We start from the raw sequence: 23974 nt of genomic DNA on the forward strand, positions 1-23974 counted from the left end.
ATTTGACTGGAGCTGAACATGGTGGGTGATGTCACGCTCCCTTAGTCCACTTTTTTACACCGTCTATGTGCAAAACAAACATAGCAGCTTACAAACTAAATTGTAAATCTGAGGTAAAATAAGCAGGCTGAAAATAAGTGTTAAATTTTTTGTTTTGAATGATATGAGAAGATTCAAAGGAAATGTCTTGCATATTTGAAAGACTCAAAATTAGCATCTATAAATAAATAAATTCTACCGTTGGGCCCGATCAAGCAGAAGTAAACAGCAAGGCCAAAAATTCAAGTTAATGCATCTGATATAAAAATGTATTGAACAGATACATATGTACTCTAGTTTATGAAACTGTTGACCTTTTTTCTGGACCATTTTTGGTTCTAAAGTTCCATATGTTTTAAACAGACCATGTATGAAACATGGAACAAAAATTATTTCCCAAATTTCAAAGACCTGAAAATCATGTAAATAAATGGATGTATTTCATCATATCTTGTGTTATTCCATCTTTGAACTGTGGATGAAGGTACATGATTTTTTTTTTTTTTTATGTATTTAAAATGATAAAAATTTGCTTGGAAGGACTGACATATTTTATAGAAATAGTTTCCATTCATTTTGAAGTAATATTAAAGTATTTGGAAGAAAAAAGTGACAAATGATGTAAAATCCTGCACCTTTTACTTGTTTGCACAATTTTCCCTCCGTTACTTTTCCCTCCGTTACCATGACCTTTCTTAATAAAAAATCTCATGAGTCAAAAAGTAAGAGGTTTTTCAACCTAATCTTGTACCATATGGTAGAAAACTATATGAAGCAAATATTCAAACCAGTTTGTTAAGGATATGGAAGTGAGAACCAAGAGTTATCACTGTTTGGATTTATTGCCCAAAAAGTGCTGCATATTTCATTCCCTCCGTTACCGACATGAGTTTTTACATTTTTTGTCAAGAAGGTTTAACCTGTTGGAGTGTAACTCTTTCCTACATTCTGATACTTTACTTATTTCAATAGTCCCTCTAGTTTCTGAATAAGAGTTATTTGAATGTAAAAATCTGCCCCTGTTTCCCTCCGTTACCACTTGACCGGACCCCGTTGTCTGGTGCCCTCTATGGTCTGATCAGGAAAAAAACTGGAAAAAAACAGCAAGCCTTTATTATACAACCCCACAAAAAGTTCACTTCTCATTGATTCACGATCTTCTAATAGCCCCACAATAGAATGGCTGCCATGCTCGAGTCTTATATTTACACAGCGCTTCTTAATAGAACAGAACGGTGCTATTAAATCAACTTGACCAGGCTAATCTGCGCAGTTAATCTTTCATCCTCTTGGCGGGGCGTCCCGTGAGGAGAGGGGCTCAGGAGGAGGCGCCATGGCAACGCTCCGGTTTGGCCCCTCCTCCGTCAGCGGGACCCGGACTGCTCGGCTCTGTTTGGACTGGGAAAAATCCGAGGCATGCTACAAACATAATACTCAGGAGCCTGCGTCCCCAGAGACAGAGCCACGCGGTCTGCTGCTCCCACGGCGACGGCGGACATGTTTGGAAGTGCTCATAAACACCCGGGGAGAAGGCACCGAACACGACGGGATCAAGGAGCTCATACAAAGACTGGACGCAACACGGGTTTTCTCCAAAATATTTCCACTGTGCTTTTGAAATTTGTACTTTTTCTAGCAACGTGGGAAATCTGTACATGCATCGAAATCCTGTTTGATCAAAAATTTGTTAATTAAAAGTGAAAAAATACATAGCACATTCATATGGCCAATGTCCAAAAGCTTTTTATTATTTTTATATAATGTTACAGTAAAAAAAAAGTCTTCGTCAGATCATTTTTCTTGCTTTTTTTCACTTTTATTTTACTGTTTCTTGCATTTGCACCTCTACAAGAACTTTAGAGTGTGTTTTTGGGGGTACTTGAGAGCTCCTTTTATCATGTGCAGTGGTGGAGTTAGCAATTTGGGGGCCCTAGGTGAACTTGAGTTTGGGGCCCACACTATAGTGCACCGTTTTGTTTTTTTTGTTAGTTTGTTTTGGTTTGGTTTTTTAATATATTTATTGTCTGTATGGTGGATTGGAAACTTGTCTTATTAGTTCCGTCACCTACTATATAACCAGAACTGAAAGTAGTAATATTTTTTTGCTGGTACATTTTTGTTTACATCCATTACATATAATATGATGATTATTATTTTTCTTATGATTATTGTTTAAAAGTAAAAAAAAAGTTTTTAAAAAGTAAACTCTCATTTAATGTCATATTGAGAGAAAATCTAATTGCCTCATATTGAGAGAAAATCTAATTGCCTCAACCATTACTTAAAAATTGTGTTAGTTAAAAGTGAAAAAATACATAGCACACTCAGATGGCCGATGTCCAAAAGCTTTTTATTATTTTTATATAATATTTCAGAAAAAAAAAAAAAATATAGACTTTGTCAGATCATTTTTCTTGCTTTTTTCACTTTTATTTCACTGTTCCTTGCATTTGCACTTCTACAAAATCTTTGTGTGTTTTTTGTTTCATTAGATTCAAAAATGAGTTAATGTGTTTTTTGGGGGGTATTTGATTCCTCTTTTTTTCATGTGCAGAGGTGGAGTTAGCAATTTGGGGGACCTAGGTGAACTTGAGTTTGGGGCCCCCACTATAATGCAATGTTTTTTTTTTTGTTTTTTTTTATATATATATTTATTGTCTGTTTTTACCATTGTTCTTGAGACATGCACATCTCTGTTTATCTGAATTATAGTGGATTGAAAACTTGTTGTATTAGTTTGGTCGCCTACTAGAAATCAAGAACTGAAAGTAGTTTTATATTTTTGCTGGTACATTTTTGTTTAGATCCATTACATATGATTTTTTTTTTTTTTTCTTATGATTATTGTTTAAAAGTAAACTACTCTCATTTAATGTCATACTGAGAGAAAATCTAATTGCTCTGAGGCCTCGCCCATTAGTGGCACTAAGGACAGTTGGTTGGGGGCCCCTCTAGGTTTGGGGGCCCTTGGCAGCCGCCTACTTTTGCCTAATAGTAGTGCCGCCTCTGATGATGTGAATAAATATCGTAACACATATTGAGCTCAAAATTGACCTTTATTTATTTACTGACCTTATTTGTCAGTTCCTGTTCTCTGCCTTTGTATCATGAGCCAAAAATAAGGAGTCATTCAAACACAAATATTCATATTCATAAATATTCATACATTTTCAATAAATTCACATTCATTTCACACATTCAATAAATATACCTTAGTATTCAATTATACTTCAATGATCTTTAATGTGAAAGTATTTGGTGTCATTTTTCATACTGTACACACTTTACTGCAAAGTCACTTGTGTCAAACTGTTTCACTCTGTAAGTGCCGTCGCACGATCCTGATCAGCACTAAAAAGGAAATCCAAAGCTCTTCTGTATCATTTCAAACAAACACATGATGACTGGAGCTTGCTGAGGTGTTCTTATCATGGATGGAAGTCTGGACAAGATCAAGCAAATAATGATCATGTCAGTTACTGCCTTTGGCCTTTGCACGACTCCTTATTTTTGGCCCATGATTTAAAGACAGAGAACAGGAACTGACAAATAAGGGTCAAAGGTCCATTTTGAGCTCAATATTATTCACATGCAAATATTTCTTCATGATAGCAAATCGTTGTCAAATTTTGGGAGCCCTGCTTATTATACTTCATACTCTGGATAAAACAGAAACTCTGAAGTCATTTTTCTCAGTTTCACACTCTGACGAGTTAAAGTCTTTGTAGGGCAGAATACCATTTGCAACCATCTAAAAACACACGTAACAATTTTTTTGGTTTGTTTTTATTTGTATTTATTGCACAGAAAAACATAGGTCCTCAGGGGCAGTTCAAGGAGAGACGCCACATGGTCCCTGGCCCTGACTCTAAACTGATTGGTCCCCGAAGTGTCCGTGTTCTGTCAATCAACTGACGAGAAGAACAACCGGAGAATTCAATGATCACTGATGCAATTCCACCCCCAAACTCTTGGCGGCAGTAGACCTATTGCATCAGTACAACTTAATGGGAGAAGAAACAGATCTGTGGAGGGCTTCTTTTTTTTTTTTTACTGTCTATGCTTGTATTTGCACCGTACTGAATTAATCATTTGTGTGCTTGGATGTTCCCTGAATTAGGCCCCTGAATGTAACATGTGGCCCCTTAATGGCTCCTGTTTCAGAAAAATCCTAGAATTGCCACTGTGTGTTCTTACATTGTGCGGGCTCGCATCTCCACAAACCTGACTCTCGTTTGTTCTGGAAAAGAGCCTTCTCCTACTTGTTTCATGGAAATGTTTATCGTATTTTCCGGGTTATTAGGCGCTCTGGATTATAAGACGCACTGTCATTAAATGGTCTATTTTCAAACTTTTTTCACAAATAAACCGCACTGGACTTTAAACTAAACACAACAGTGTGATGGGTCAGTGGGACTTTGTTTGTCGCGTTCACGGTGACTCTGGGCTTTGTTCAGTTGTGGCGTGTAGGGAGGGTGTGTCTGGGACCAACGGATTGTCGGCGTGTTCGCAGTGACTCAGTTGTTCAGTTGTGTCTAGAAGTGGCACATTGCACTCGCTTTTTCGGTTCGTTCCTTGAGTGATGAGTGTGTCTGTGGGTGTTTTTCGTTGTGCGGTCACTGTCTGCTCCGTGTGTGTTTGCGTGCGCTGCGGGTGGTGCGGCTTTGTAGTTTACTGAAGTCGTGCTGGGACACCTGAGTGGATTCGTGTATAAGGCGCTCTGAAGGGGCGCGCAGTCATTTTTTGATGGGGTTGGAAGGCCCAATAGCTCAGAAAATACAGTATTTGGCTACATTATGGGTTAAAACCTGTCTACCTCCATGGAGAGTATTTCAGTTTTTGTGATTTTTTTTTGGATTATATGACTATCTGTGACCTGGCCCCTGAAAATGGATGGATGGATGAATGACTGTCTTGTGGCATCAGTGGGGAACATGAGTATTAGCACCATAAACTCACGTAGAGATGATTTCTAGTGGTAAATGGTGAATGGTCACATTTTCATGCAACTCTTTTCCATCTTTAAGACCCAAAGCACTTTACTCAAGGAACCACTCACCCACTCACCCACTCACACACACACTCATACAAGGACTGTGTCTGTGGGAATCGCACTGCCAACCTGTGAGTCAGTGGACCTGACCTCTCAACCAGTGATGTTTATGTCGAGAGCAGAATTCAAAATGTCAGTCTTTGGATCACTCAACCAAATGAGCTCCTGTCACCCTTTAAATAAATCTATGCAGCGTTTGTTTGAACTCACTCAAAAATACATTTTTACTATCAGTGTTGGGGAGTAACAGATTACATGTACTGGAGTTATGTAATCAGAGTACAAATTATGAGTAACTGTATTCAGGATGAGTACTGTTTCAGTGAGTGGTAATTGGATTACAGTTACTTTGTTGAAATAAATGGATTACACGGCGGTATTTTCCTATTTTCACTTTTTTTTTTTTGGTAATTCCACTTATAGCTGGAAACTAAACCAGGCCTAAACCAGATCTAAACCAGGACTAAAACCAGGTCTAAACCAGGTCTAATCCAGGACTAAACCAGGAGTAAACCAGGTCTAAACTAGATCTAAACCAGGTCTAAACTAGATCTAAAACCAGGTTTAAACCAGGTCTAAACCAGGACTAAACCAGGTCTAAACCAGGTCTAAACCAGGACTAAAACCAGGTCTAAACCAGGTCTAATCCAGGACTAAACCAGGACTACACCAGGTCTAAACTAGATCTAAACCAGGTCTAAACTAGATCTAAAACCAGGTCTAAACCAGGACTAAACCAGGTCTAAACCAGGTCTAAACCAGGACTAATCCAGGACTAAACCAGGACTAAACCAGGACTAAACCAGGACTACACCAGGTCTAAACTAGATCTAAACCAGGTCTAAACTAGATCTAAAACCAGGTTTAAAACCAGGTCTAAACCAGGACTAAACCAGGACTAAACCAGGACTACACCAGGTCTAAACTAGATCTAAACCAGGTCTAAACTAGATCTAAAACCAGGTTTAAACCAGGTCTAAACCAGGACTAAACCAGGTCTAAACCAGGATTAAACCAGGTCTAAACAAGGACTAAACCAGGTCTAAACCAGGATTAAACCAGGTCTAAACTAGATCTAAACCAGGTTTAAACCACGACTAAAACAGGATTTAACAGGATTTAACAGGACTAAACCATGCCGCGTGGACGTGTCTCCTCGTCTTCCATCAATAATATCTTTAATACAGTTCAGTAAAGTCTGGGCTTTTCATTTTCTTTTAGCAGACAAAACATCGTATGTTACAATATCCTAATTTTTGCTTCTCTACAGCAAATCAAGTAATCCAAAGTATTCAGATTACATTACTTTAGGTGAGTAACGTAATGAATTACATTACAAACTACATTTTGGTGTATGTAATCTGTAATCTGTAGGGGAATACATTTTAAAAGTCACCTTCCCAACACGGTTTACGATGAGTGGTGTTGCCTCTCCACAGACCTGACCTGTAACTGCTCCCAGATTCTGCTGAGAAATAAACTTTACGACACGCTTAAACGCTCATATAAGTCGGATTTTATAACGTCTCTTTTGAACCCAATCCCAAATTCTTCTTGAAAGAATTCAAAAACATACAATTACTTGTTATCACCACTTAAACATAACTCCTCACCTCTTTTTTTTTTCTTTTTATTTCTCTGTCTCCTCGCTAAGATAATTTGCTTGAACCTGTCAGCTAATAAGCCTGTCCCTGCACTCAAAGAATCTCATAATTAAGGTATCATTAGCGCTATAACAACAGCGCGTTTGGTTTACAGGCAGACGGCGCACGGACGCACAATGGAGCCATTCATAGAAGACAGCACTTCAGTGGAGGAAGGCCGGGGCACAGGAGCTCTTAGCGTTTGGGCACATGTAATTGCCATCACTCAGTCTGTCTGATGCTGATAATGGGGCAATGGGAAATTCCTGTCAGAAAGTGTGGCGCAATAGAAGTGGAAGAATCCCTGTTTCATTGAGGTAAATGGGTTTTAACATGTTCGCATAGCTGTCATTAAACACTTCAGGAACACAGGAGACAATCCAAACTCACAAGCAGAGGAGAGAGGAGCCAAAACTCAACTCAAGTTTAAGGACCAAAAATGTACCAGATTTTTCCTGTCATGTATTCGAGCAAAATGTGTCTTTCCCACGGTACAGATTTGTTGTCTAAGCAGCTCAGGAGGTCAGGAGGTCTGCCTGTGTCGAAAGCGTGTCACTGTTCCATAACCAGGAAGTGCACCGTTAGCATGCTAGTTGTTCTTAGCCTTTCCGAGACATCAAAACTCCGCTCCGGTCTCTGAGAGTTGGGAAAAGTGCTTAACGTACGGAAGCGGAGAGGGGTCACGGCAAACGCGAAGGCCGCGACAAATACGAACGCGACGACACGACAAAAAGCCACAACACATCAAAAAGCCAGAACGGAAATGACCGTGGGACTCTATTTTCCGACGGACCGATCAAGCGGCAAGTGAAGAAGAAGAACTACAACGTGAAAAGTAAAGGAACGGAGAAGTTGGAAACATAAGTAAAAGTAATTTATTGTTTTATCATTATTTGTTTCATGTTGTAGTTCTTCTTCTTCACTTGCCGCTTGATTGGTCCATTGGAAAATAAAGTCCCACGGTCATTTCCGTTGTGGCTTTTTAATGTGTTGTGGCTTTTTAATACGTTGTGGCTTTTTAATGTGTTGTGGCTTTTTAATGTGTTGTGGATTTTAAATGTGTTGTGGATTTTTAATGTGTTGTGGCTTTTTAATATGTTGTGGCTTTTTAATGTGTTGTGGCTTTTTAATGTGTTGTGGCTTTTTAATGTGTTGTGGATTTTTCATGTGTTGTGGATTTTTAATGTGTTGTGGATTTTTAATGTGTTGTGGCATTTGCGTTTGTGTTGTCACATTTGTATTTGTTGTGGCGTTTGTGTTTGTTTTGACCCCTCTCGGCTTCTGTACTTATGAACTCATTGTGGTGAATAATTAGGCTGCTCATAAGGTAAGTGCAACTTTGAACCACTGTAAACCATTTAAAATGTAAATTTTAAGACAGTAAAAACAAATAAATACATGTATATAAATGTTTTATGTCATATTTCCATGTCATTATTTTACATTTATTCAAATAATTTGAGTTTTAATTACTTAAAACAAATGCATGTATTTAAACATTTAAATGGTTCAACTTTACATAATGGGTTAGGTTTGAAGGTTAATTGGAAAGTGCACTATGTACTTTTGTGGTGGAGGCTTTACTACCTTCTGGTCTACATTAGAATGTTCCACAGTATGACATTAGATTTATATATCTCCATGGAGACCAGTGGGTGATGCTCCCTTGCAGATCTTTGGGCGACCTATTCACAGAAAGACACATCCTGGTGTAGATATAAGGAGCGTTTGAGGTCAACATAAGTCTGCTGTCAGTGTGTACACTCTAAATCAAATTATAAAGCATTTAATTATCAGATAATCAGGAAGTGCGAGGCTAGCATTCCAGTTGTTGTGGCCATGTTTGCAAAAAGTGCTTAAGGTGCATTGTGCAACTTTTCTGGTGGAGGCTTTTCTCCATGGAGATGTTATTGCTTTGTCTGGAATGTTTCACAGTATAATATTAAACCTTTTTGTCTTCATGGAGACCAAACTAGACCAACTTACAGGTCAGATCTGTGGAGAGATGACCCCGCTCACAGTCAGAATGTCTGTTTTTCTTGGTATTTTTGAGCTATAATACCACCTGTAGTTCAATAAATGTAAGGTAGAGCTGTTTAATGTCACACTGTGGAACATTCCAGGCAGAGCAGTGACATATGTGCCAAGAGGAGTGGTGGGGTATCTGAATATGATACAAATTTAAATGAACAAAGTGATTTACAAAACTCAGAATAACTTATTATTACCATTATTCATTTGTTTCTTTTGTTGGATTAATTTAAGAGTAGACCACAGGGTGTTCACATAACTGCCAAATGAGGACTTCACAAAAGCAGCTGTAAAATACTGTGTCCTTAAACTAGAGTGACCATATTTCCATTTGTGAAAACCCCGACACCTTACCAGGGGTGGGACGTGGGACCTCGACACTGAGTTTCTTGTACAAGTCATTGTTAAGTTAAAAGCACATTTGCACTTCGGCATGTTGCAGACTGACCGACTGTTTGTGTCTGCTCCGAGCTACGAGTAATGGCCCCAGTTGAAAGATCATGAAAACCCGGACATTTCCACCACTTAAAAAAAAAAAAAAAAGGATGCCCAGGACAGGCGCAAAAAACGGACATGTCTTGGGAAAAACAGATGTTTGGTCACACTACCTTAAAACAAACATAAAACAGCTGAAACAAAGCAGCAGCTCGTTCACAGGGTCATCGCTCCACCAGATGACATGCCAAGGACCATTACGAACCCTAAAATGGACATTACATTTTATGCTTCACTCGCTACTACCCTGTTACATGAAGCTAGAACACAATGATCAGCCAACGTAGCTCAGAACACAAACTACTCAATCCACGAGGCCTGACGCCGAGCAGCTGGGACATCTGACAGCAGAACTGACCAAACAGTGGACAGCGGGTAACAGTGACGCTTGAAGAGATCAACATCAGATACACACAGGAGCTTTACATGACGAGCTATAACTCATATTGGTGGCACTATAACAAAGCCAAACGTTAAATTATGAACCTGCAAAATTGTGTTTAAAGAACAGCGGCTCTTTACCTGTGAACGACAAGAAGGCAACTTATACCAGAGCAGATCATACTGACTCCTATTCCTGATGGAAATGGCCGCTGTGGTGGGTGCAGTCAGTGTAACTACATGTATCGCTGCAACAGTTTTAAGCTCCTCACACTGGAAAAGAAATAATGATCAGAGGAATTATATCCTGCAACACAAAGTCTGTGATTTACATGCTCACCTGCCCCTGTGGTAAAGCCTCTGTGGGTAAAACAAGCAGGACTTTAAAAACACGTACTGCAGAACATAGGAGTACAATCAGATGGAAAAACATGAACTATCCTGTGGCAGCTCATTTTGTTGATTTTAACCGTCCTGTCTCTTCCTTATGATATATTGGCATTGAACATGTGGAGCTGCCCCCTAGAGGTGGTGATCTACAAATGCTCCTGTCAAAAAGAGACACTTCTGGATTCACCGAATTAAGACTCTCGCTCCTCACAGACTGAATGTGGAGTTTGATCTAAGATGTTTTTTCTGATAGACTTAATCTATTTCTGTATTTTACAAAATGTTTTTTTAATGTAAATATCTAAACTGTTGTTTCTTGTTGTAGAGTGGGCGGAACTCACTGGGTGACCTCACTTCGGGACCTCCCGTTCATTGGTGGGTATATGGGCACCTGGGCTGGCAACCATTTTGTGTGCTGTGGTCCAAAACAAGACAAATATCTGATGAAGGTTTGTTTTTTTTTTTTTTTGCCAAAACGTTATTTTGTTAATAAAAAAGCATTTGGACATCGGCCAACCGAGGGTGCTATGCATTTTTTCACTTTTGTCTGGCTGCTCCTTGCATTTGCAGCTCTACAAGAATTTTGAAATGCGCCGAATGAGACGCTAAGGCTCACACTGAGAAACACGCAGGTGACCTCCAACCAAAAAGTTACATAGTGCACTTTTAAATAAACTCATCATGGTTTCACTGTTTTAAAATCTGGTGCATTGCCTTTAATAAATACATGTCACATAATCAGTGTTGGGGAAGTAACAGATTACACGTATCGGAGTTAAGTAATCAGAGTACAAATTATGAGTAACTGTATTCAGTTACAGTTACTGTTTCAGTGAGTGGTAATTGGATTACAGTTACTTGTTGAAATAAGTGGATTACAAAGCGGTATTTTCCTGTTTTTATGTTTTGGGCTATATCCCCCTTTTTTTTTTTTTTTTTTACGTAATTCCACTCATTGCCGGACACTAAACCAGGTCTAAAACCAGATCTAAAACCAGGTATAAACCAGGTCTTAACTAGGTCTAAACTAGATCTAAACCAGGTATAAACCAGGTCTTAACTAGGTCTAAACTAGGTCTAAACCAGGTCTAAACCAGGTCTAAACCAGGTCTAAAACCAGGTCTAAACCAGGACTAAAACTAGGTCTAAACCAGGACTAAAACCAGGTCTAAACCAGGACTAAAACTAGGTCTAAACCAGGTATAAACTTGGTCTAAACCAGGTCTAAACCAGGTATAAACTAGGTCTAAACCAGGTCTAAAACCAGGTCTAAACTAGGTCTAAACCAGGACTAAAACCAGGTCTAAACCAGGTCTAAAACCAGATCTAAACCAGGTCTAAAACCAGGTCTAAACTAGGTCTAAACCAGGACTAAAACTAGGTCTAAACTAGGTCTAAACCAGGACTAAACCAGTTCTACAACAGGATTTAACAGGACTAAACCATGCCGCGCGGACCGTGTTTCCTCCTTTTCTATCAATAATATTTTTAATTTGGTTCAGTAAAGTCTGGGCTTTTTATTTTCTTTTAGCAGACAAAACATCTTAGGTGAAGATTTCCTCGTCTTTGCTTCTCTGCAGCAAATCAAGTAATCCAAAGTATTCAGATTACATTACTCACTTTAAGTAATTTGATGGATTCCGTTACAAACTAGATGTTGGTGTATGTAATCTGTAATCTGTAGGGGAATACATTTTAAAAGTCACCTTCCCAACACTGCACATAACACTATACCCTCCGGTGCTCACAAGAGTGCCATTCTTTAAACTGTTGAGCAACGCAAGGCTAAATATTGTGTGTCTGCGAGAGTCCTGGCACGGGCGTCTGCGATGAGAGACAACACCTAATAAAAAGTGAGTGAGCACTTTGTAACAGCAGTCTCTAGAAATATCCAATACCAGTTTGATCCAAGTAGTATGTTTTCAGAGTCAAGACATTTTATACATCGTTGTTTTCATTTGTCATTTTAATAACGTCTCCCGTGACATGTGAAAGGTTTGCCATGGGAAAATGAAAGCCACAGAAGAGTACGGTAATTTATTCAGGAATAATAAGAGTCTGTTTGTGTTTGAGAGCGGAGAAATGTGTGGTCAGCGTACGTGGGTGCAGCTATGTCCCTGCGGTCATCCTGTGAAGATTCTCAGAACAAGAAAAAGTCTGTATTATGTAATGGGCCCTGGTGTTAACAAGCCAATTAAACAGACTAGACTGAAGTTTGTACCTTAAAGTGAGAAAGTCCCAGCTACTTTCTATTACGTCCTTCTCAAAGACCACCCACACTTAGAATGAACTGTCCAGGATCCAGAATACACACTTTTTAATACTTTACAAAGATGTGTGTGTGGTCGCTGGTGAATATCCCAGTTTTCAGGTTGGTGTGACGAATGACAGGTGGATTAGCCAATCAGGGACATGCGTGGTCTGTCTGGATCTAAACAAACATGGCTGCTTATGAGGAAAAAAAGAAATGGAAATATCACAACAAATCTAAAAACAATGCAGATTTACACTGCAGAATCAGTGAGCAAAGCAAACTCTGTTAAAGGTGCAATATTTATGTATTTATTTATTTATTAACCTTTACTGACCTTTATTTAACCAGGATAGTCTCACTGAGAGTAAGAGTCTCTTTTTCAGCATACTCCAGAGGGTATTATATTGTATATGTTTAGTGGTACGGGAATCCAGAGCAGACACAGGGAGAACATGCAAACTCCACACATGTGCCATAGCAGCTTGTCAAAGTCTGATCTCGTCAGATGGCAGAAGCTCAGGGGCGGGTCTGGTTAGTACTTGGAAGGGAGACCACTGGGAATTCCAGGTGCCACAGGGGGTGTCATTGTGTCCTTAGGCAAGACACTTGACCCAGATTGCCTAGTAGTGGTATGTGTGGGAGTGATGGTGGTGGTGCAGATTGGCAGCCTTGCTTCCGTCAGTCTGCCCCAGGGCAGCTGTTGCTACAATGGAGGTTTACCATTACTGGGCGTGAGTTAATGAATAATGATCTGTAAAGTGTTTTTGTGATATAAATAAATAAAAACTTACTTACTTACTTCCACACAAAGGCCTCACACGGTGCCAGAATCAAACCCAGGACCTTCTTGCTGTGAGGAGAGAGCGCTAACCGCTTTGTCGACATCCCCTCAATTTTTGTGGCTTACAGTTCACAAAATTAACTCTTGTGAACTTCAAGCCATGTCATAATGCTGTTATCTCATCAAAACCAGACCTGGAGTTATGTTTTGTTTCATTCACACGTTTAGCTAATCTTGCATTATTTACTCTGTTTACATCTTAAGCTCAAAATGCTCTGTTCCACCTTGTGATGTCATGAAGCGGTAGTTTTCAGTTTAACAGCTCCGTTCAGTAGTTCAGATTAGAAATTCAATAGCTGAAATGATCCAAATAATTCTAGTGAAAGTGTATGGAGTTTAAAAACACAGTGGAGAACTTACCACATGACATCACAAGGTGGAACAGTGTTTTCTGTTTGAGAGAGAGCGTTAAAGATGTTTCACACGAGACAAAACACAACTCCAGGTCTGTTTGTGAAGAGGAAACATTAGTACAGATGTAATATGTTTGTAAATGATAGTTGAGCTTCTTGGTTTGACTGAGATGCGACTGACGGAGTGATTATCTTTGTCTTAGCATTAAATTAAAGTGTCTATAGTCTGCAAGATCAACTTTTACAACCGTGGTATAATGTCCTTTCCTCATTTCAAAATGTTATCTGTTTGACTAATCCTGCGTTTTAAGTCCACGAGCGATGATGTCATGAAGTGCTGCCCTCCATTTCCAGGTTAAGGTCTCGCGTGCAACTTTGTGTTTTCAATGTTTATTTCTACGATTTTAGTTTATTATTTAATTATGTGGTCGTGTGTGTTTGTACATTACACAATAAAATAAAATGTACTGAATTTGAGAAGACCTGGAAGAACAGCTAAACTAAATTAAACCAAAGCTGATTTTTCTAGCTCAGGGGTGTCCAAAAGTGGCCCTCAGACCAGTTTTTGTTGGCCCTCGAGTCTCCTGCTAAACAGCCCAGTGGTCGTAGGTACTGCTTTTACTGTAAATCCAAGTATTTGTCCCACTGCAACCTTAAAAACTTAACCGTGATATTTGATACAGACCTAAAATAATCCTTCCAAGTCTTATTAGCAGTGCAGGGGCTATTTTAAACGTTACATGCGCCTTCGAATCCGTGCCCCCTGCTCGGAATATGTTTCAATATGTGGCTTTTTTTGCTGGTTTCGGTTTTGGCTTCTCCTCGTTGTAGCTTTGAACCGAACTTGGCCCTCCTGTGGCTCTACCGTGACATTTGCAATACAGACGTGTACAGACAGTCCTGCTGCAGACACAAGTATCTGAGCAGATTTTTCTCTGTAAACAGCAGCCATCCAGACAGTTCATTTGGCTGCAGACCCAATGGGAAAAATATCTGAGGCATTTTTGGATCATTTATATTTCAAAACAAGTTATGACATAAGCCGTGTTTGTTTGGTCTCAGACGGTATGTGAATAACACCATATTTTTTTAGTTAAAAGCCACATTTTCTGGAACTAAATTTGTCTTAGAGTTGTTGCGTATAAGCAGCTCTTGCATGCCGTCGATCTGTCTCATTATAAAAGAATTTAAAAACTTCACTCTGGCCTCTGAAAGTTGTGAAAAGCGCGTATAAACTCGATCATGGTGAATCATTAGAGTGTTTTCAATGCGTAAGTGAGGAATAACTTTGGGCCTCTGCAAACTATTTAAAAGAACGACACTGCAAATTTCTCTGATCTGGCCAAGATTTAAAAATATATATCAGGTTACAGTCGTCCCTCACTATAACACAGTTCACCTTCCTGCAGCCTCACTGTTATGCATATTTTTTTTGTGTGCAATTTTGCAATTTTTTTTTTTTTTTTTTTTTTTTTTAACAGAGCATTGTGTTCCTCCCCCTGCGTTCTTATTGGCTAAGGGACTATAGACCATTGTCAGTCAGTCTCCTCCGTGCTGTGTCTCCTGTACAGTACAGAATGTGTTCAGTTTGACAAATGTACAGAAATGTTCGATCTCTAGCAGTGTGATTCTGAAGTGCTGTATGTTTGCATGTTTTCAATCCATCCATCCATTTTCTTCTGCTTATCCGGGGCAGTCTAAGCAGGAACTCCCAGACTTCCTTCACCCCGGACACTTCCTCCAGCTCCTCCAGGGTGGCCCACGAGGCGTTCCCAGGCCAGCCCAGAGACATAGTCCCTCCAGTGTGTCCTGGATCTTCCCTGGGGCCTCCTCCTGGTGGGACATGTCCAGAACACCTCCCGAGGAACGCACCTAGGAGGCATCCGGAACAGATGCCCGAGCCACCTCAGCTGGCTCCTCTTGACGTGGAGGAGCAGCAGCTCTACTCTGAGCTCCTCCTGTGTGACAGAGCTCCTCACCCTATCTTTAAGGAAGCACCCAACCTGCAGAGGAAACTCATTTCTATGACTTGTGTCTGCGATCTCGTCCTTTCAGTCATTACTTTGCAAGTTTTCCCCCCAACAACACCCACAATGTTGACAACAGAACTTTTGTTCTGCACCGACAAAGACTCCTGCGCTCGCACCCAAAAGGCAGAGGAAGATGCAAACCATCGCACAAAAAGTTGGACTTCTGGACACGCTGAAGGAAGGTAGAAGTTACGCAGCTCTAGCGCATTACAGAATAAATGAATCTTTGGTTTGTTACATAAAGAAGGAGGAAAATAACATAAGGATGACAGCAGTGATAAGTTTTAAAAAGGATGTAAAAAGGGTTGTAAGTGTCCTGTCTGAGAAAAGTGCATAAAGTGTGTGCTGAGGGGTTTTACAGACTTAAAACAGATATAAGAATTTATAAAATAAAGATATAAGAATTTAAAAAAGCTAAAAAATAAAGCTGACTACATTGTGGATTTCACCTAACGGGGGACCACTTTATACCACTGTATACATCTTGTTTTTAGATTTATTTTCTACTTACTAGTTCTGAATTCGTTGTATGATCTTAAAAATTGTCACATATATTTTTACAATGACATACATTTTCCATGACTCAACTAGTCAGAAAATCTTAGATTTAGGCAATAAATGTTTAAAAGAAGCTACCATCCATTTACCAGAGTTTTCCCTGCAACACTTCACTTGTTTTTAGATTCAGTGACACAGATTTGTTTATCTAAAACTTAGGATCCATAAACTTATTTCCAGCCCATGAACACTTATGAACACTCACCACGGACAACTTCATTCTAGTCTAGAGGTCGTTTATTTTAAAAGAACTTGTCAAGTAAAATAATCTTGCTGCATGAACACATCACTACATTTCACTACTTTTAAGTCTGATAGATTTAAGTGTTCATATGTTTAATTCTGGCCAAGCTTTGTTGCAGTGTAGTTCTGTTTCATGTTTTCGACAGTAAGCTCCTTTAAAGATTCTGTAGCCCACCTTCTGGCTCAGGAAAACATTTCCTTAATCCACAGTTGATTCTGAAATATGATGTTTTTTTTCAATAAGAACCACAAAGAAGCAACTGGATAGACAGTCAAAAGAGACACTGATAGATGTTCAAACAGCCTGACTGCCCCCAACGGTTGTTTCTCTGTCGTGGTTTAACATCAGACTCATCACACACAGCCCCTGTTGTGCCATGTTTGTATTAATTATTGTTGTATTTTGAGGTGACCTGGATGCACAAGGGCCCAGTGCATTCAGCCGCTTATAAAAGGGATCCGCCTCCTACACCTAAACTTTTGCAGTAGTCGTGTCTGTTGCAGTCACAGAGCCAGGCCGTGGACTAGAGATGCGCAGATTGCGGTTACAGCCGTGGTGTCCATGGCTAAACCGCGGGTCGGGCGGATGACGTGACAAAAAATAATATTTTAATTAAATTCGGGCGGGTGGCAGTTTAACTACTCAAATTATATATATATATATATATATATATATATATATATATATATATATATATATATATATATATATATATATATATATATATATATATATATATATATATATATATTACAGCCTTTATTGTTAAGTGTTATAAGATATGCGTCTTTACTCCTATGTGCAGTGTTTATAGCGATGTGTGGCGTGAGCGTGACTGAGTGACTGCGTGCGCGCCACCGAGGCACGCGCTTCTTGAATGGGCCCTTGGAGCGTACCAGTGTCTATGTTATACTGTATGTGAAATGAACGGTCAGAAGGCGACCGAAGCGAGTCAGGAAGCAATTGCCCTGTTATTTAGTGAACTGGCGCGTTTCTTGAGCCCACGCACTCACGGTGAGGCTCCGAACAGGGAGTTAAACCCCTGAGCAACGAGCGTCGTTTTATGTTACGGACAATTAAGAATGCGAACATGCACGTTGAGCGAATTTTGGAAGGAATGAGCTATAGAGTTTGCATTTTTATCGAGGCTCTTTAATTTGTTTGCTATATGATTGTTCTAAAATCTAAAATCATTGAGCGGATGGCGGGCGAGTGCGGTTTAGAAAATTGGTCAAAACCTTAGGTGCAAATGGACAGCGGGCGGATGATGAGTTTTGTGTCGCGGTTGCGCATGAAAAAATAGCCCATCCGCGCATCTGTACCGTGGACTAAGGGAATGTGACGTCACCCACAGTGTTCCAGTCAAATGAAGCCAATTGAGATTAGCAGTTATAGTGGCTATTTGGAAGCCAAGATCCATATTTGGTAATCCCAGCGCGTGTATCATTGCAACCAACGAGCCAACCATGAGTGAGGCTGTTGAAGGTAATGCCCCTTCCTGCTCTTAGCAACACTGTCAATCAAACCTAGCTGGAGCGAACTCAAGGAACGAAGGAACTTTATCAGTCTGTAGCTCAGCTGGTAAGAGCATTTGATCACTGACCCGAAAGTTGGTGGTTTGAATCTCAAAACATCATTGGTTGAGCGGTCAAATCCACTGATCCATAGGTTGGCAGAGCAATTCTAGCTCCTACAGATGAATATTACCTTGTATCCTTGGGCAAGACACTTAACCCACCTGTGTCTGTGTACACTGGTGTATGAGTGTGTGTGAATGGGTGAGCATTCCTTGTTGTAAAGCTTTGAGGCTACATTTGCACATAGCCGGGTATATTAAAAGACAAATACTTCCCTCCCTCGGTTTTCCAAAAAAGCATCGTGCACACAGCATTGTTTTCAAAAAGGTTTTCATTTCCATCAACCCGCATAAATACTCCACTGAGCACCATCATAACTACACCAAGACTCTGGGCGGCCCCTGGATTAGACTCAAACCTGTAGCATTTATTTTATTACAGTTATATTTATTTTATTACAGTTATTATAGTATAGTATTACTCAAAAATAACATGAAAAACGTGCATTACTGAACGGGCTCGCCTCTCCACAGATCTGTTAAAGAAGTGGCAAAATTGCTGACCTCCAAGCCTCATTTGTGTCTGGTCATGGATATGATCCATCAGCTGTTTGTGCAAATGCAAACACATGAAAAGTGTTTGCCCCAGAAGAATGTGACTGCTGCTCTGATGCTCCATCATCATCATCAGTGCAAAAGATAAAGACTGGTTGCACTTTCGGCGCGTCAGCTGCCTAAAAATCAGCTTATCTCTCTTTTACTTTTACTCACGCAAACGCCAAACTGTAGTTTTCCAGTTCCAGTTTTAGAAGGATTTTCAGAGGCGTATTCGCTGTTTGCGTGTAAAAGATGGGCACAAACAAAGGGAAATGTCTCTGTTTTTAAAAATACCTGTGTATGTTTAAATGGAACCTGAGTGCCTTGAAGGTGGAAAAGCTCTGTATAAAAATGTGACCACTTACCATTTTATTAGTCTGTTATTGATGTTCATATCTTGATGTATGAACAAAATAAAAACCACATGATGATTTAGAGAGAGTTAACATTTTAAGACCAAAATGACGAGGCTGACAGCAACAGTTACAGAGAGAGGACCAACAGCCTTTCAACACGCGAGTTTCATTGTTGACAAAAGTGCGCGTTGCATGCTGGGAATTATTTTGGTCGACGGCAATAAACACTAATTCAACATGACGGACGGAGTGAGAAAGCATGTAAAGGGTATTGATCCCGGTTATTTCTCCACTCTAACGGCAGAGGACCCAAGACCATTTGACCAGAAATTGGTCATAAGCATCGATGGAGCCAAATCACCGTTTTCAACCCCGACAAACCAAATTTCTGGTCGGAATCACCAACTACCTGGACAAATATTCACTTGGGCGATATCCACAATGACTTGGTGGAAACTCCTGGGCCATTCACAGCTGAAAAGATGAAAACCTCCAAGAGTCTCGATGTGTTGTTGAACTTGTTGGAGTCCACGGTTTGTTAGGATCTTCTACGTTTGCTCTGCGAATGTTTGAAAGCCGTTTAATTCACCGTTAGTGGTTCTTTTCACTCAGAATATGAAAAAGACATTTTCCTTCTTCCGTGCTTCTATTTGTGCATCCGATAATGCAGCAGGAATTTATCATTATCGGGGATAAATACGCGAGGTTACGCACTGTGTTTGACGCTACCGTGTTTCTTGCTTCCGACCAAAATATTTCCCAACATGCAACGCGGGCTTTTAATAACAATGACATCAGCTGAAACTCGCCTATAGAAATTTGATTGGAGCCAGAGTCGACAAAACCAAAAGAGTGTATGGTTAAAAGGGAGTAGACTTGGTTCATTCTGAAATATGCTCCACACTCATGGTTCAAACTCTGGTTCTGAAGTCGTTTTTATGAATTAGACCAAATGAATGACTAAATATACTTTTATTTTATCTGTGGTTTAAACATTCATAGAGTGTAAATCAACAGGAATTATATATTTTACATCTCAACATAAATACTGAATAACACTTATGATGCAGCTTACATACCTCTGTATGTCTGGACTTATACATTCAAATTAACATATAATGGACAATAACACATGGTTTTGTAGAATATGTTAAACTGTGGGACATTCATCTCCTTAAGACATTGACAGACCTTATATATGAGCATTTTTCATGGTCCAGTGTACTGCAACTCTAGATTCCAACATACAACACCCAACGCTGTACTTTTTCAGTCTTGATTTTTGCAGAAAACTTCAAAATATGGACATTTGTGGAGCTCCCAGGCCTAAAACAGCATTGTAATAGTATACCAAAACATATGTAGAGCTCCCAGGCCTAGAACAGCATTGAAACAGTACACCGAAACATATGTACCTCACTGAAGTGTCCAAGAAAATGTCCAAAAGTCCATGTAATGTCTTTTTCACCGTTCAAAAAGTCTCCTGAAAGTTCACTGTAGCTCTCATGTCCTGTTTTTGTTTGTTGAGGATGTGGGGATGCTCAGAAGAAGTCCGTTGGGAAATGATTAAAAATCCAAAGAGTCCCACGGTTTGGAGCATTGGCTATACCCCGAGCAGCATGCCCATGAAGTCGGAGCCGTTCTGTATCGTGATGGAGGCCCCGGCGGCGTTGTCCACAAATATGGAGGTGTACTGTCCAGCCTGGAGAGAAATAATGCACAAGTCTGGGTATTGAAATGTAAGCAAGGTTCATAGTAGGGTTATTAAAAGGATCGAAAATCAAATACTGATATAATATGTTAAAACAAGAAACAATCACATTCACAGGACAGAAATGAATGATCTTGAGCTGTATCAGAACAAGTATAAAGGCCGCCACACACTACAGCATTTTTCAGTCTTAAATATTGAAGTAACAATAATCGAAATATCGTGATATCGTATTGTCAAAAGTCTCACAATAATATCGTGGGCTGTTACAATATATTAAATTACAAGTTCCTCTGTTTAAATGCATGGTTTTATCATAGCAACAGCTTATAAACATCAAGAACTACATATCCCATGATTCATTTCAGTGCAGACAACATGAAGAAATATGTTTTTGACTTGAATTCTTGGGATTATGATGGAAATAATTCACACCAAAATCTTGTCAAGGTATTTTCACAGCAAAAAACTGTCCCATCTACAATTATATTAGCCTCTTTAAAATAGTGCAATAAATATCATACCATGAGACACATATCGTGATAATAACATACCGTGAGATTTGGATATCGTTACATCCCTAGTCTTAAACCATTTTTAAAAGTGCAACAAAAAGAGCACACCACAGACATGAGGAGAATCTTATGAGATTTAAAATCTCCGATCTCAAAGACTTCAGTGGGATATGTCTGCGGACCACAGGCTGCGCGCACTGTCTAGAATAAAACCACTCGCTTTGAGAAAAATCTGGTCACCGTGAGCATGTAGACTGGCAATATGTTGGCTTAAAGTGCATATGACAGGTTAGACTAGTCATTTCACTGAAACATAGTTAACTTAAAAAAAAAACTTTAAAAAAAAAACGGCTGAAAAAAGTCTGATCCTGTCAGATCTCAGAAGCTGAGCAGGGCCGGGCCTGGTTAGAACTTGGATGTGAGACACTGGGATAATCAGGTGCCACAGGGGGGCGCCAGTCACAAAAACTGTTGTTGTGTCTTTTGGCAAGACACTTCACCCACATTGCCTAGTATGAATGTGGAGTGTGTGAGTGATGGTGGTTGGAGGGACTGATGGTGCAGAGTGGCAGCTGCACTTCCATCTGTCTGCCTCAGGGCAGATGTGGCTACAATAGCAGCTCACCATCACCAGGTATGAATGAATGAATAATGCTCTGTGAAAAGAGCTTTATAAATAAAAACATACTTACTTTTTATCATTTTATAAGTGTTACTTGACAACCATATATTCTAAACAATGGTCAAAGCTTGTCTAATTTACACATACATATTATTTGACAAATAAAAACATGAAAACACTTTTACTTTCTTAATTATGCTATTTCTGGTTTATGTTATAATGTTTCATCATCATAAACAGATCTTGAGTTGTGTTTTGTTTCATTCACATGTTTAACACAAACTCTGCAGACAACACTCTGTTCCACATTGTGATGTCATGTGGTAATACAGGAAGTGCTCCACTGTGTTTTAAACTCCATACACCTTCACTAGAAATATTTAATTTCAGCATTGGAATCTCTACTGAACTAAAAGTAAAAGGAGCTGTCAACTTGAAAACAGTATTTTGATCTTTGAAGATGTAAACAGACTAATAATAAATAATAAAAGATTCCTCAAACATGTGTAAATGAAACAAAAACACAACTCCAGGTCTGTTTTTGAAGGGGTAACAGCATGGCTTAAAGACCTTAAAAACCTTTAAACTCTCAGAAAAACAACATTAACATGAACTTTGTGCTCACCTGCAGCTCCAGCAGCCCTTGCACACTCACGGTGAATATCTTGCTGTTACTTTCTAATCCCACGATCATTTCAAGAGATCTAAAAGAAAAAAAAAAAGAAAAAGAAAAAAACATAACACAGCTTAACTCTGTGAAGTTATTCTATTTAACAACCGTAATAATCTGCAACAAAATGCCTTGAGCAACAGTGTTATTAAACCACACACAGAGACCGCCCTGGCTCACGTTAAGTGGAAAATGCTCCGACTTTACGCTAAATCAATCATGTATCTCCCTCTCCAAATGTCATCCCAACGAGACGACTTTCACGTTCTCTGCGTGTTGGTGTGTGGGAGGCAGGCTGCAGGAGCTTATGGGAGTCTTTTGGTTCGCTAAGCCTTCATTATGATATTATTTATACGCAGCTTTGCCTGGACCTCTCTGTGGTCTGGGGAGGCTTAGGGGAGAGATTTATTTGGTTTCTCATGGACGTGCTGGTTTAAATAGAGAGGTTTGAGTGAAACCAAAGATGTGTGACCTGAGCTTGAGGTAATGGGTGTCTTTGAGGTAGGACGATCAATCAATCAGTCAATCAAACTTTATTTCTAGAGCCTTTACAACACCAAGATGACATAAAACATTCAAAATATTAACAATGAAATAAAACTAATTGTGCAAAGTGTCACTACATAACAGTCTGAATAGATGAGTTTTGAGCCTGGATTTAAACATGATGTGCAAATCAGGGGCAGTTTGTTCCCGAGACTGGGGCCAGCGACAAACAAAGCCCCCATCACCATTTCAACCATTTCAGTTGAGAACTGGTCGCAGTGAGTCAATGTAGAGTGGCCTAGCGGTGTGTTTATGTTGCACTAGGGCCTGGTCAAGCAGAAGTAAACATCAAGGCCAAAAATTCAAGTTAATGCATCTGATATAAAAATGTACTGAACAGATACATATGTGTCTAGTTTATGAAACTGTTGACCTTTTTTCTGTACCATTTTTAGTTCTAAAGTTCTATACATTTTAAACAGACCATGAATGAAACATGGAACAAAAATTATTTCCCAAATTTCAAAGACCTGCAAATCATGTCAATAAATGGATGTATTTCATCATATCTTGTGTTATTCCATCGTTGAACTGTTGATGAAGGTACATGATTTTTCAAAAAAAATTTGATTGGAAGGACTGACATATTTTATACAAATAGTTTCCTTTAATTTTGAAGTAATATTAAAGTATTCAGAAGAAAAAAGCAACAAATTATGTAAAATCATGCACCTTCTATTTGCTTGCACAATTTTCCCTTCGTTACTTTTCCCTTCCGTTACCATGACCTTTCTTAATAAAAAATCTCATGAGTCAAAAAGTAAGAGGTTTTTCAACCTAATCTTGTACCATATGGTAGAAAACTATATGAAGCAAATATTCAAACCAGTTTGTTAAGGATATGGAAGTGAGAACCAAGAGTTATCACTGTTTGGATTTATTGCCCAAAAAGTGCTGCATATTTCATTCCCTTCGTTACCGACATGAGTTTTTTAAAATTTTTTGTCAACAACTTGAAAGAATATCACAGGTTTAACTTGACCCTGTTGGAGTGTAACTCTTTCCTACATTCTGATACTTTACTTATTTCAATAGTCCCTCTAGTTTCTGAATAAGAGACATTTGAATG

General features: G+C 39.3%; 1 protein-coding gene across 1 annotated transcript in view; it reads right to left on the reverse strand.

Moving 5' to 3' along the window:
- Positions 1–20252: 20252 nt before the first annotated feature.
- The window catches only part of c1qtnf12 (C1q and TNF related 12), a 62184-nt gene continuing 58462 nt past the window's right edge, over positions 20253–23974 (reverse strand). Inside the window, exons 7-8 of the mRNA XM_020922246.2 lie at positions 22315–22393; positions 20253–20543 (exon numbers count right to left, since the gene is read on the reverse strand). Coding sequence (XP_020777905.1) covers positions 20445–20543; positions 22315–22393 — 178 coding nt within the window. The 3' untranslated portion in view covers positions 20253–20444. The remainder of the gene's footprint in view (positions 20544–22314; positions 22394–23974) is intronic.

This window comes from Boleophthalmus pectinirostris, unplaced genomic scaffold (assembly GCF_026225935.1).
Source record: "Boleophthalmus pectinirostris isolate CB_2022bp ecotype Guang Dong unplaced genomic scaffold, ASM2622593v1 HiC_scaffold_8, whole genome shotgun sequence".
In the NCBI taxonomy this organism is placed as follows: Eukaryota; Metazoa; Chordata; class Actinopteri; order Gobiiformes; family Gobiidae; genus Boleophthalmus; species Boleophthalmus pectinirostris.